At 45.3% G+C, this 14988-nt stretch overlaps 1 protein-coding gene across 26 annotated transcripts in view; it reads left to right on the top strand.

Moving 5' to 3' along the window:
• LOC147025441 (microtubule-associated serine/threonine-protein kinase 3-like) overlaps positions 1–14988 on the top strand; it is a 397627-nt gene that overhangs the window by 313523 nt on the left and 69116 nt on the right. For 25 of the 26 annotated variants that reach the window (XM_085886419.1, XM_085886418.1, XM_085886417.1 and 22 more), the window contains 8 exons: positions 88–220; positions 378–543; positions 644–745; positions 977–1099; positions 5645–5745; positions 6042–6232; positions 12289–12635; positions 13221–13478. In XM_085886419.1, coding sequence (XP_085742545.1) covers positions 88–220; positions 378–543; positions 644–745; positions 977–1099; positions 5645–5745; positions 6042–6232; positions 12289–12635; positions 13221–13478 — 1421 coding nt within the window. The remainder of the gene's footprint in view (positions 1–87; positions 221–377; positions 544–643; positions 746–976; positions 1100–5644; positions 5746–6041; positions 6233–12288; positions 12636–13220; positions 13479–14988) is intronic. The other variant, XM_085886407.1, reaches the window with a different exon arrangement.

Below are 14988 nucleotides of genomic sequence, written 5' to 3'. Positions count from 1 at the left end.
CACAGAGTGCAGATACTGCAATACGAGCTACTTCACTTTTTAATCTATCTCTCCCGCTTGTCTATGTCCACCATTACATTTCCACAGCCTTCTTATCACTTCTTTGGGCCATGTGAAGCTCACTGACTTTGGCCTCTCAAAGATTGGACTGATGAGCCTCACCACAAATCTCTACGAAGAGCACATTGAGAAGGATGCACGAGAATTCCTCGATAAACAGGTTTCCCCCCCCTTCCCCCCTCTTTCACTCCTTTACTTTAATGTGACAAAATGTAAATGTAAACACAGTATTTGCCTCTGTATTCAATTATTTTATTTTATAACGATAAACACACAGTGCGAGACCAAGCCTGCTTGTTCACGGTCTATTCCTGCAGGTTTGTGGTACGCCGGAATACATTGCGCCGGAAGTCATTCTGAGGCAGGGATACGGAAAACCCGTGGACTGGTGGGCCATGGGAGTCATCCTGTACGAGTTTTTAGTGGGCTGTGTCCCTTTCTTTGGGGACACTCCAGAGGAACTCTTTGGCCAAGTTATCAGCGGTGAGGGAATGGTTGTTCATGGCCATCGCAGTGACACCAATCACATGCACACTTTAAAATTCTCACATCACTGTTTGCCATTTGCCCACCGTACCCACAGATCAGGTGTCGTGGCCAGAGGGCGAGGAGGCACTCCCATCGGATGCGCAGGATCTCATCACCGGACTGTTAGAGCGGAACCCTTTAGAGCGCCTGGGGACGAGTACGTCACCGCGCGCAATAAACACCGCTGAAAGGCGTTCTTCGAATTACAATCATTTGCTTATCGAACGTTCTTGTCTTTTTCAAGCTTTGAAATTCAATCTGTGACGATGCTTCACATATGCGGACCGGCTACTGCATTGACTGCAATGATGAAATTGTCGTTTAATTGCGGTCACGAAAGATTCGAGATACTTGGGTCAAAATGGCATATTTTTGTTGGTGACTGCAGGTGGTGCGGCAGAGGTCAAGCAACACCAGTTCTTTCAGAATTTGGACTGGGATGGCCTCCTGCGTCACAAAGCAGAGTTTGTTCCACAGCTGGAGTCTGAGGAAGATACAAGCTACTTTGACAGTGAGTCTTTGTGGTCACGGTCAAGCGGCTTTCGGCCCGAACCCCCAGTGCAAATGGATGATGTCGGAATTGAACGTTTTTCATGTTACGTATCGTCCTCCATGTATACTTGAGAAGCAACATGAACCCTTGCAAAACAAGATGAGTTTGCTATTAGGTGGGCCTTGACCTGGTATCGGTTTGGGGGCTTTGCGGTTAATTCCATATCCACTTCTAATTAAACGAAGGATGACTCCGTTAGGTTGTGACAAAGGAAACGTGATTGAGGAAAGCACGTCATTTCCTTTTTGGAGTGCTCTGAGGCTCATGGATGAGCTCGTACGTATTATCGCATGTAGGAAAACCCCATTAGGCCACATAAGTGTATTTTTACACGAATAAGAGGAAATTAATATTGCAACGACAAGGACATCGAATTGCAAGAACTTGGGTTGACCTGCAAAGCTTTGGCTTCTGGGCACATAGCTTATAATGCTGACAGATCCCAGGTTCCAATTCCATGATGAGCGTGTTTCCAACATTTTATCATTGAATGAATCTTCAGCAACTGAGAGAGAGAGAGAGAGAGAGAGAGAGAGAGAGAGAGAGAGAGAGAGAGAGCACGAGAGAGAGAGAGAGAGAGAGAGAGAGAGAGAGAGAGAGAGAGAGAGAGAGAGAGAGAGAGAGAGAGAGAGAGAGAGAGAGAGAGAGAGAGAGAGAGAGAGCACGAGAGAGAGCACGAGAGAGAGAGAGAGAGAGAGAGAGAGAGAGAGAGAGAGAGAGAGAGAGAGAGAGAGAGAGAGAGAGAGAGCACGAGAGAGAGAGAGAGAGAGAGAGAGAGAGAGAGAGAGAGAGAGAGAGAGAGAGAGCACGAGAGAGAGACAGAGAGAGAGAGACAGAGAGAGAGACAGAGAGAGAGACAGAGAGACACACACAGAGAGAGAGAGACACAGACACAGACAGAGACACAGACAGAGACACAGACAGAGACACAGACAGAGACACAGACAGAGACACAGACAGAGACACAGACACAGACAGAGACACAGACAGAGACACAGACAGAGACACAGACAGAGACACAGACAGAGACACAGACACAGACAGAGACACAGACACAGACAGAGACACAGACAGAGACACAGACAGAGACACAGACAGAGACACAGACAGAGACACAGACAGAGACACAGACAGAGACACAGACAGAGACACAGACAGAGACACAGACAGAGACACAGACACAGACAGAGACACAGACAGAGACACAGACAGAGACACAGACAGAGACACAGACAGAGACACACAGACACACAGAGACACAGACACACAGAGACAGAGACAGAGACAGAGACAGAGACAGACAGAGAAATATGTGAGCCATAAAGACGGTGGCGTATGTAGCAGACAGACGTGTGACAATGACAGACATTGCCTCGCCTTCCACTGTTTGTGAACCTGGCAAACGATGCTTAAGCGAGTTTCCTCAGACACATATGTAGCAGCACACTAGCTTAACCTCCAAGGTTTCTCTGTCCGAGGCTGCGTCTTCCTTTATCAGTCTCACATGCAGCGATGTTCCGTTTCAGGATATTTTTGCGCAGCTTTTACGAACCATCATACGAACCTGCTTCATGCTTCAGCTGATAGTGGAGTGCCCCTTTTAACCATCTGTGAGTTGTTCATGCACACCAGGTGACCAGGCCAGCACAATGTGCCTGCATCAACATCCTTTTTATTCCATGAAATCGGCAGTCTGTTCTGTTCAAACATCCATATGAGGAACTTTATCCTTTGCCACTTAATGTTGAGTTTGGAGTCCAGGCAACTTGCATGTAACATATCTAGCTGCTCTTGTATGAAGGTGTGGAACGCTGTGTGTATTAACCTGACTCGATGCTGAAACGGTTAGAGCAACCGCGACGGTCTATGAGGTCGGCGGTTCGAACCCTGGCCCAGTCATGCCAAAGACTTTAAAAATGGTACGTGCTGCTACCTTGCTTAACACTCAGCGTTTAAAAAGGATGGAGCACGGACAAAGAACCATAGGTTGGCAACCGTTGCTCAGGCTTTGATAGGCCCAATGGCCTCTTCCTTCATTGAAGTTCCTCATAAGGGAATTCGTATTAATGAATTAATTAACACGTCCTTACTCCTGTAATCATCATGGCGAATATGGAGGCGAGTTCCGTGTCCGTCCAAAGTGCTTGCATCCCGAGCAGATGTGCACAGCATCTGCCTGCCCTGTGGGTGCATGTCCACGGCATCTGTTCCCCGTCGGCCTGTCTTGGTTACAATGGGGGATGTTAGGACAGGTGGAATAAATACGACTACCATAGCATCTATTCATGCAATGTGACCTACTGATTCAAATATATTTTTGCTAGCTGTTTACCCACCCTACTGGTGGGGGTAGAATGGTTCCCATACACGAAAATATGAAGACGGAGAGCTACTAGACCGAGTCGAGGCTCGTGGAGGAACGAGAACACAGAACGGACTAGGATGTAACGGAAAGAAAAGAACATATGGAAAGTTGGGGGGGCGGAGGAGTCAGGGGAGGTGGGTCGAGGAATTCACCAACAGCAGGGTGGAGGGACAAAATGTCGGGAAACTTAGAGGAATAGAGGACATTGGGAAATAGCCTACAAGCCTCCACGCACCATCCGTAATGTCATCTCAAAACTAAAGGACCCACTACCGACTGGTGATAAATCTGGAGTAGTTTACCATTCATCGTGCAAAGACTGTGATCAATTCTACATTGGTGTAACTGGAAGGAATTTGAAACAACGACGAGATGAACATGATAGAGCAATTGGGCTTGGAAAGGTGACCAAGTCAGCCATAGCACGTCATTGCTGGCAATCTGGCCATAAATTTGACTTTGATGGGACCAGTGTCCGAGACACTACACCTAACAAACGACACAGGTTGATTTTGGAGGCGTGGCACGTGAAGAGCTGGGAGGATGGTCCAACTGGGGAGATGGTGGACATACCCACACAATACACACCTCTAATACAAATGGTGAAAACTGGATGGTGCAAATGGTTGGATAAGGTGAGCAACAAACACGCAATCCCAAACACCACATCCACACGTGCACAACACGCAACGAGAACTTCAACACTCACACAACCAACACGTCATCACGCCCAACCCAGACACGAAGCCAGCCGTGTTCGTGCTCCGGAAACACAAAAACAACAACAAGCACGCACACACGTACAACACCAGATCACGTGTAAATAAAAACAAAAAAGAGCGGAGCACCCTTTCAATGATGTGATTTGACGTTTGTTTTTGCTTTTGCAAAATAAAATAAAAAGCACTCCTCCATTTGACCTCGAGCACTAGCACGTGACCGGAAATGAGCGGTGGTGTCGAAATAAAAACCGGACACGTGGCGAAGCCTGGGGTCTGTTGTGCCCGATGAAGCCGGCTGTGAAGCCGGCGAAACGTTGCCCTGAGACCGGGTCTGCTCTCGCTGTTTTTGCTCAAATTAGCGGAGTCGATCGAGTTTTTACTTTTGATTGGACGCACCTTCTTCTTTAAAAATGTGTAATCCCAACCGCCCCGATCTTCCAATCTTTTTCAAATATATATATAATAACTTAAGAATGCCTGAAGGGATCGAAGTGAAACTTGGTACAAGGATGTATAATGACGTAAAGATGAACTGATTCGATTATGGGGTCAAAAGGTCAGAGGTTACTTTGGGTAAAAAAATGTTTCCACGCTGACTTGTGAACTAGTGATGGGATTTTGACCAAACTTGGTATAAATATAAACATATATATATATATATATATATATATATATATATATATATATATATATATATATATATATATATATATATATATATATATATATATATATATATATATATATATTACAATGCTAATATGAACGGATTAGATTTCGGCATCAAGAGGTAAAAGGTCGGAGGTCATGTCAAGTAAAAATGTGATACTTGATAACAGCTGAAGGGATTTAAATCAATATTGCTTTACAATTATCTGTTAAACCACCGTCAGTGCATCCAGCCATGATGGATATAGTTGTTCCTTAAAGGTCAATGGTCAGAGGTCACATTTAAAACACCTCTTAATGTGATACAGTTTGCTATGGCATTTGAGCTAAACTAAGCACATGTACCATGGTGGTGGTCGTATGGCAGCTTATCTGCCGGGGTAGCTATCATTTCTTGAAGTGCAACTGTGTCGCTGATGCTGTGCCCCTCTTCCAGTACACACACTGGAACTGGTACTCATTTCACCGACCTCGGAAGGATGACAGGCTGAGTCAACCCCCTGGTGTATTAATTCAGCGGCCGACGAGGCTTGAACTCAGGACCCTAAGATCCCAAGCCGCCACCCTAACCACTGAGCCAACACCAGGCTTACATGTACCATGATACATATATGTGCAAATTAGGTATTGAGGTCAAATGTTCTTGAGGTTTTAGGTAAAAATTAGAGTAAGCAAAGACTTGACGTGGGCAAAGACTTGACTAGTTTTGAATGGCAAATTACCGAATTGCTTTTCTTTTCCCATCAGCCCGATCTGATCGGTTCAGCCACCTTGATTCTGAGGATGACACCAATGATGAAGATCTTATGGATATACGGCATTTCTCTTCATGCTCACCACGCTTTAAGGTTGAAAGGAAAACCTCCACAGTTCTCTTATTTTTGCTTCTCATTCCTTCATCCTGCTCCTTCCATTCCCACCTCATCACCCCTGCACGCACGCACGCACACACACACACACACACACACACACACACACACACACACACACACACACACACACACACACTTACCTTATTGTTCCTAGATTTTGTTGCACAATTAACAGTAAACAAATTAATGTAAGGCATTTAAACTTCTCTTGTTGCAATTAAATATTTTTTGGGGATGCTGAGTGTTATTCTCTAACATTGGGCCCTCCCAAGGTGTATAGCAGCATGGAGCGACTCTCCCATCCGGATGACAAGCGTCAGTTGTTGCCGAGCGTGTCCTCACCGATGTCTGTCATCCCAAAGCGAAGCATGAGTGAGGAAAAGGAAGACCGCATCGAGCACCAGGGAAGCTTGGTGACATTGCGCTCCAAGGAAAAGGCTTGGATCCTTGGATCACCCGAGATGTGCGTTGGCTGGTGTTGTCCTTGTCCTTTTGTTCAATTACTCTCTTCCACAACCACCTTCACACTGGATACCTTGATTAAGTGCACTTTGTTCTTTCACTTCCCTTGTAAGAACACAAAATATTTCTGACTTGTAAGCGAAGGCAGTCGATGGTGCTCCAAGTGTTTTCTTCCTGGCCAGTCTTTCATATAAATATCAGCGTACATGAAGAACTATATTTGTGGAGAACATGAAACAATGACATACCGACATCGGAGTGGTGGGAACAGGTAGACATGAGATTTGCGGAAAAGAAACAAGGATGCCAAGAGAAAGAGGCGATTGCGGGTAGAAACGAGGAATGACAGATTATGGTAAGCTTGTGATCTTGAACAAGGACAAATGTGTCCAAGAGCAGCGTCCTAAAGGTTTTGTCAGCTAAAATTAAAAAAAAAAACAACTTCCGATATTTCGTCACGTGCCTTGATTAAGCCAATAGCGAGACCCGTCATAGTGTATTTACGTATTTACGAAATAAATAATGTATTTACGAAATTACAATATATTAAATGGAATAATCTTTAAATAGTAACGTGAACTTTTCGAAACTTTAAAGTAAATGTCCGAATATATTTAAAAGTTCATGATAGATGCTCTCAAAAGGCACCGTCTATGTGAGGATGTGTACATGTGCTTAGTATTTAAGGAGATCCGGATACTGTATATAAAAGAGCCGAGTCCTAATATTTTTATTTTGTCTTCACAAGAAGAAGAACAACAAGAAGAAGAACAACAACAACAACAACAACGCCGAGCTCTCTTAGAGCAGCGTTCGCTGTGCGAGACGCTGCTAAAAATTCGACAGAAGAGCATTATTAGATGGATAGAGCGAGGCTGTTGCAGCAAGGAGAAAGAAGAACGAGAGAGAGAGAGAGAGAGAGAGAGAGAGAGAGAGAGAGAGAGAGAGAGAGAGAGAGAGAGAGAGAGAGAGAGAGAGACACACAGAGAGAGAGAGAGACACAGAGAGAGAGAGACATAGAGAGACACAGAGAGAGAGAGACACAGAGAGAGAAAGAGATATAGATAGATAGATAGATAGATAGATAGATAGATAGATAGATAGATAGATAGATAGATAGATATGGAGATGTAAGGTTGACAGATTTGCTTATGAATGGCTTGTGAGTGGCTGAGCAGCGGCAGGGACAAGGCCAAATTGGCAGTGGAATACAAAAAGGCCGCTTACCTGTGATTGGAGAGGAGCAGTTCATTATCTTCTACCTTATAATGAGTCATGGAGTTGATGGCCAGGGTGTGCGTGTGCTTCGTTATTATCTCCATATTGGCTTGGTGTTGGCTTAACGGTTAAGGTGCTTGGCTTAAGATCCTTGGGTCTTGAGTTCAAGCTCCTGTTTGTCCGTTGAATTAACACCAGCTCGGGTTGACCCAGCTGTGTGTGTGTGTTATTTGGATGTAAGTAATGCAGTTTCTCGGGTGTGGCTATGCCAGTGATGCAGTATGGCCCAGGTATTAATGGGAGAAACAGGTAAGTGTTGTTTTGTTGGGGGCATGGAGGGAGGATTTGCATTTGCTATCGTGATTTTAAGGTGTCGTGAATTCGTTAATACTTTGGGATGCAGTCGTGTCCGTAGAGGATTAGCAGGTAATTGTATTGATTTAGAAGCCAATGGTCTAAGCTAAGGCCTAATCATATGAGTGGCTGGTCTGGATTTGTCAGTGAGCAGTGCAGGTAAAGAAAGGTAGATAAAATATGGTTGGTAAACGAGCCGATGCAGTCAAGGAGGGAACAAGGAGAATTGAGGAAAGGTTACAACCGGGGTGGTAAATGTTTGATTGTGGGCAGTATCGAGGATGGTGGAGGTACATTGTCGTCTTTTGAGTTGGAATGTGTGTAGAAATGGCACGATTTGGCCTTAAGATTTTCTACTTTACTGGAGATTACAGTGTGTGAACAATTTATCGATAAAAGTTGGTGACGTTTGCGGAGGGAGTCTGTAGAGGAGGTTGGCAGTGGTGAAGGTGGGGCGCTTAGTACAGGCAGTGATGAGGGTGTGGTGAAGGTCGGAGTGCGTAAGTGTGGAGAAGGTGATTACAGGGAGTGGTGATGGTCGGATGAGTACCGGCAGTGGTAATGGTGGAGTGAGGGCAAGCTGGGATGAGTGGAGGCAGTGGTTTGGGTGAGGAGCGGGAATGCGGTGGTGACTTTACAGCCAAGACAAGCAGCAGTGAGAGTGGGGTGAGGACAGGCAATTCGTGAGGGCAGGTAGTGTAAATAGTGAGGCGGGTGCAGGTAATGGTGATAGTGGGGCGATGACAGGCAATAGTAACGGTGGGGAGAGTGAAAGCAGTTGTGAGGTTGGGGCGAGTGCAGGTTGTGGGGAAGGGGTGGTGAGAGTGAGGTTCGGGCAGGTGGCAGTGAAGGTGAGGGACAGTGGCAGACAGGTATAGGTAAAGCTAATAGGGTTTTAAATTGTATTCATTTGTGGATTAAATTATATATCAGATGCGAGGTAATGTTACCTCCGTATTGGAATACAGTGAGACCTCATCTGGAATACTGTGTCCAGTTTGGGTCACCACTTCTGAGGAAGGACATCTCTGCTGTTGCGTTCGGTGTAGAGTGACGAGATTGATTCTGTGGCTAGCTAAACTTAAGCTCGGAGGAATGTCTGAAGGAGACAGAATGGGTAAAACGAGCTTGAATTGATGGGGTGTAGCATGATGGGCCAACTTCCTCCTCACATATTCAAATTCCTTCTATTTCCTTGGAGCATTCAGGCAGGAATTTCTAGTTAGGCCAGGATACAGGCACCCGATTGCTTATTCTTTTCAGGTACAATGAGAGAGTGAGAGCGAGCGCACTTTACCATCCACAGATGGTACGGCTGGCCGAGCATCCCTGTGAAAGATGAGCCGACCTCAAAATGAAACTCTTCCTGTGCAGCACCAGGATGGTAGTTTTAGTTTGGTAAAATTCCGGAATCATTTAAACTTTGTCTCACAGCTTCAGGCCCTGAGCACACAGCTATCGTTTCATCCCAGCACAGTATTAGAGTTGTCGTTCCATTCCCAATATTGCTCTCGATCCCCATTTATTTTTAGCAAAAGCATCAAAACCTTCAATTGCTGACAAAAGGTGTGAGTCAAGTACTTCCGTAACCTTTAGAAAACGTACAAAGACAATTTACATCTCCAGAGCCTGGTAAATGGTGAAAATTGATTTTCAGGATGATAATTTGATGAAAACCAACAAAACCTTTATATTATTACACGAATGAGCACAGATATCTCTCCTCAAAACGTCCACAGGGCTGACAGGATGGCTTTGAGGTGCACACGCTCACCTCGAAGCTGTCTAGCCTGGGTTTGAATCCCAACCCAGCTATGAACTGTCATCAAGGTGTTTCACATCCAAGGTTATTAATCAAAGTGTGCGCCGTCCCCTCAGGAGGGACGATAAATGAGCGTCCCGTCTGCCAGCATTAGTTAGCAGATGTTAAAGATTCCACAGTGTCCTTCATTAAGAGTAGTCAAGCTATCACCAGCACCCTGGACAAATTCCAAATTCCTGCTCTCACCTACAGAGGGCATTGCATCAGCAGCACAGCCCCCTTCCCCCCCCCCCCAGCCAATGATGCTACCCCGCAGCCGTGTGCTGCGTACGAAAGAGGAGTAAGAAGAGAACGTTTTAAAGGATTACATTTTACGAAGAATCGGACCGAGGTCGTTTAAATTACGTTTCAACGCCGTGGATATTAAATGCACTGCAAGGATGAGTGGAACGGCCAAGCAAGAAGCCAGATAATGGGACTGCGTGGTAGAGGGAGTACGGTATTAGTATGTTGCCAGTCCGTGACCCTGTGCACCTGCTGCCTTTGAATCCTCAGTTTTTAGTGCATCTCACATTTTAGTTCCTGGAACACAAAATCCCGCTTTGGCAGTTTTTAGCTCTCTGGCCTTCATCGCGTATCTCCGTTTTACCTTGTATCAGCACTTTCTTTCACTTCTGTCTGATATGATAGCCAAGTTTATATTTTTTCATCACTCTTCTGGTATGTCAAGTTTAAATGAAACAAAAGGCTCTGTTAGTTGCTCTCGTGTATAATACCAGCTGTGCTGATCCATCAGTTTTTGTTTCCCTTTATCTTGTTGACGAAGCAGTTGTGCGCTTCATACAATGCATGATGATGATACGTGCTCACAAACGAATTCCAAGTCGGTGCTTTTCTCGAAATTAGAAGGAGTAATGCACTCGTGCCCCGACCTCCACGCTATCGTGCGACCAACTTCACGGCACGTATTTACGCAGGGCCAATCCATCGAGGTGTCGGACGACGGCCATTCGGGCAGCGCTCGCTGAATACTGTGTTTCCTTTTCAAGGGTGCACCGCAACATAATGTGTTATGTATTTTGTTTGCTGCTGCTAATTTGTAAGTTAATTAGGTTGAGCGTTACGCATCACGAGCTATTAATTAATCTCCCAAATTACCGAGATGTATCATTTTAATGATCCCCATGGGCGATGATGTCATTAGTGACTGTAACTGGGAATTTTAAAATATTCCTGTGGAGGATGACATCGTTGGTGACGGTGAGATACACTGTCTGTGTACGAGTATATAAGATACGCCGGACGTTTCATCACCTGCGCCACCGAAGGTGAGCAGAAGTCGTTTTCACCCCCTGGCTGGCTGTCTGTGAGCACGATGTCTCAAAAAGTTGTGGAGGGATTCGGACAAAACTCGGACATGTTGCGTGTGTGACAAGCACCAATTGGTTCAATTTTGGGGAAGATATGGATTCCATAATTTTTTCGATTTTTCGAATGATTCTTCATCCTTGAGAGATTGGGCCGACAACAAAATATATAGCACGATGTTTCAAAAAATTTTGGACGGATTCGGACGAAACTTGGTGGATGAGTTTGTCAGGTGACATTTAGTTCAGGTCCAAATCCAGATCCGGCCCATCATTGAAATACAAAACGTAAACTAATCAGCCTGACGGAGGTATGCGCTCTACCGAGTGCCCTTCTAATTGTTTCTGAAAGACTTGTGCAAAGAAGCTTGCGAGCACGCAGGAATAAAGACGTATCCCCTTATTGACCAAGGGAGGAAAGTTGAGATGACTAGTTATTTCTACTTTACATGGAGATGAGTACTTTCTCCCAACGGAATGCCATGAAATGCGTTTTCTTTGATTCCACAAATGTTATCCTGTACTCAATTAAAATCACAGCGATGGCGTCAATAGTTCCAGAAACACAAAATAAATCGATGAAACGGAGGGATCAAGTCCCAGCAAGACGAGTTCAAGTCCGACAATTAAGTAGGGGCTGTCTGGCCTGGGTTCGAATCTCAACCCAGCTATTAACTGTCATCCCGGTGTTTCAGGACCAAGGTGATTCATCGATGTGTGTGTGTACCGCACCTCGGATGGATGGATGTTAAATGGGTGTCCCGCCTGCAGACATTAGTCAGTACACGTTAAGATCCCACACTGTCCTTCGTGAAAAGGAGGCAAGCTATCGCCGGCACCCGAAGCAAATTCAAAATTTTTGCTCTAACTTGCAGGGGGTGCTGCTGATGCAGCACCCCCAGCAAATGATGTAACCCACAACTATGTGCTGCATACGATAGAAGAACAACAATTAAGTGGTCCTAAACGCTTATTTCCTTAAAAGTGGTTTCATTATGGCTTGCATTATATAAAGTTGCGAAATGTAACCTGTAAGAAAGGGAAGCTGTGGTTTATCACAAACATTTCCTGAATCTATATGGTAGCGAGTTATGAAAACGTGGGAATATAAGGTAATTTTAAAAGTTACTTTATACTTGTGAAAACCTTTGGTATCAAAATTAGGGACAATAAATAAATAGCGAACATTTTAGGATGTGAAAAAGTAATGTTCTTCATCACTTTTATATTTGTGGTGCTGGGTGTTTATTTATTTAAATCTCTGATTTTTTAGATTTTTTTATCGGGGGGGGGGGGGGTCCATATATCTGCCAAATTAATTTGCAGTGACGATCTTCCTTCTTTGTCCTCATTCAGTCTACGCAAGAGGCTGTCCGGATCAGAGTCCTCTCACACGGAGAGCGATGGTAGTCCTCCGTTTACAGCACGTCGCCGCCGCTCTACTCTGCTCGATATGCCACGGTTTGCCATTGCTCTGGAAGATCAGGAAGCTGTTCCTAGTACTGTGACGACGTCCACTTCTCCACCAACAGCCGTGGCAACGACTACTGCTGCGGCCGCAGCTGCCGCTGCCACTGCCCGTCCCCGCCGGCATGACGTGACATCACCGATGCTACTTACTATCGGAGAGCTGACGTCCTCTGAAGAGATTAGCCCATCACCAACTACTCCTGCCAGTTGTACCAGTAGCTCCACAATTTCTGGTGTGTGTCTGCAATTCCTAACAGCGTACAACCTCTTAGGCTCAGCTGATAGGAAAAATCATAACAACCACCATTGCTATCTTAGTGCTGACTTTAAAATCGACTCTCTGCAAGAATGATCCATCATATTGTTTTTCTCTCTCTCTCTCTCTCTCTCTCTCTCTCTCTCTCTCTCTCTCTCTGTCTCTCTGTCTCTCTGTCTCTCTGTCTCTCTGTCTCTCTGTCTCTCTCTCTGTCTCTCTGTCTCTCTGTCTCTCTGTCTCTCTGTCTCTCTGTCTCTCTGTCTCTCTGTCTCTCTGTCTCTCTGTCTCTCTGTCTCTCTGTCTCTCTGTCTCTCTGTCTCTCTGTCTCTCTGTCTCTCTGTCTCTCTGTCTCTCTGTCTCTCTGTCTCTCTGTCTCTCTGTCTCTCTGTCTCTCTGTCTCTCTGTCTCTCTGTCTCTCTGTCTCTCTGTCTCTCTGTCTCTCTGTCTCTCTGTCTCTCTGTCTCTCTGTCTCTCTGTCTCTCTGTCTCTCTCTCTGTCTCTCTGTCTCTCTGTCTCTCTCTCTGTCTCTCTGTCTCTCTGTCTCTCTCTGTCTCCCCTCCAGCAGACAGTCCTGCAGATGTTAAACAGCATTCAAGCTCAAGTATCACAGAAGCAAGTGACACCTCAACACCAACGGCAACAAGTGACCTGGCATCACGCCGTGCTCGCCAGAGGTTTATCTCTGGCGATAACAGCGTGCCCCCCGTGACCACGGCCTTCACGGCCACTCCACCTGGACCTGAGCGACATAAGAGCAAACCACTGGCAAAAGTGATTAAATCTGCATCACACAGCGCCTTGTCTCTCGTCATTCCGACAGGTATGCAACAGGTCCATCCAGGATTGCTTTTGATTTTGCTGAATCGATTGAAGGAGCGCGTAAACTGGTTAAACATCACAGCAGGCATTTATGCTTTCGTGTGTGTGTGTGTGTGTGTGTGTGTGTGTGTGTGTGTGTGTGTGTATGTGTATGTGTGTGTGTGTGTGTCAGTCAGTCACATACTGTACGTCACACATGCAGATGTAGTTTCTGAGCTGTGCAAGTCTTTGTAGAGTAATGACCGGTGCCCTCACTCAGGATGTCTTTTGGTGTAATTGGATTTCCAAGGTCTTTAGTATTGCAATCAGCTATTCATGAAGTATTATTTGCGTCATCTTGTTTTACCCACACAATGCCTCATCCTGTCCTACAATAGAGTGTGAATCGTGTGTTCCACACAAAACGTATGAAGATAATAACCCAGAATGGTACAGCACCATTAACGCACTCGAGGCAATGGAAACGGAGCAATGCCACGACCTCCTCGAGCAAGTTCTCATCTTGAAAATACACGCGTGCCTTTCTTATCGTGCTTGCCATGTCATGCCAGCTGCAAAGCCATATTTTGCTATTCTGTTTTCGATGACATTTTATCTTATCAAATGATGGAACGGAAGAGTAATGTCCTCCAGTGACTCATTACAACTTTTACAGAGAGGCTGCTTCATGTGTTGTTGAACAATGTTGTTGGAATCTACTTACACATACTGTGCTGTTGAATAAACTCCCTGATTGGTTATGCGGCATACTTTCAAAATTATAGTCACTATCGAATTGAGACGAACCATTATATTATGATCAGTAAATAACTTCCAAACAAATGACTTGTATTGATTAATTATCCCCGCACTTTTTTAAAATATGGGGGAGGAGGGGGGTATTGTAATTGGTTCCGTCTGTCCGTCCGTCATGCTATCTCCTCTTAAACGGTTACGCAGAAATTCACCAAACTTGGTAGTTATGACCACCACATGGCAAAAAGGTGCGAGAGCGGCGTCGTCGTCTTTGGCTATGCCGCCTGGGGCGCAGTCAAGAAGTTGAAACATTTAAAAATGCAATTGCGGGTACGTAACGATTTTTTTGATTTGACCCCTGGTTCATGCCCATGGGGGTGGGGACTCGGGGTCCCGAGAGTCAAAACGGGAAAATTTTATATTGGGTCATTCCCGGTGGGACTTTTGCCATGTTTCAACTTTGCCTTATGTGGGAAGCATGGGCATTTGTGAGATGGCATGCCGTCGACTCCATTCTAGTTTGTGTTTTATTTTGAGTTCTCGTGCAAGGAACTTTGACACAGAAAGAGGCCATTTGGCCCATCAAGCCTGTGTGATGGTTGCCAACGTACGGTTGTTTGTTCCTGCTCCATCCTTCCTTTATAAATGCTAAATGACAAGCAAGGAAGCAGCACGTGCTGTTTTTAAAGTGTTTGGTATGACTCTGCCAGGGTTCGAACCGCCGACTTGCCAAACTCAAAGTGGACGCTCTACCCATTATGCCATTCTTTCCTAAT

The sequence above is a fragment of the Eptatretus burgeri genome, chromosome 6 (genome assembly GCF_056783735.1).
Source record: "Eptatretus burgeri isolate ZD-2024b chromosome 6, Ebu_testis_v1, whole genome shotgun sequence".
NCBI lineage: Eukaryota > Metazoa > Chordata > Myxini > Myxiniformes > Myxinidae > Eptatretus > Eptatretus burgeri.
The sequence above is the reverse complement of the archived record's forward strand: the minus strand, read 5'-3'. Positions and strand labels throughout refer to the sequence as shown.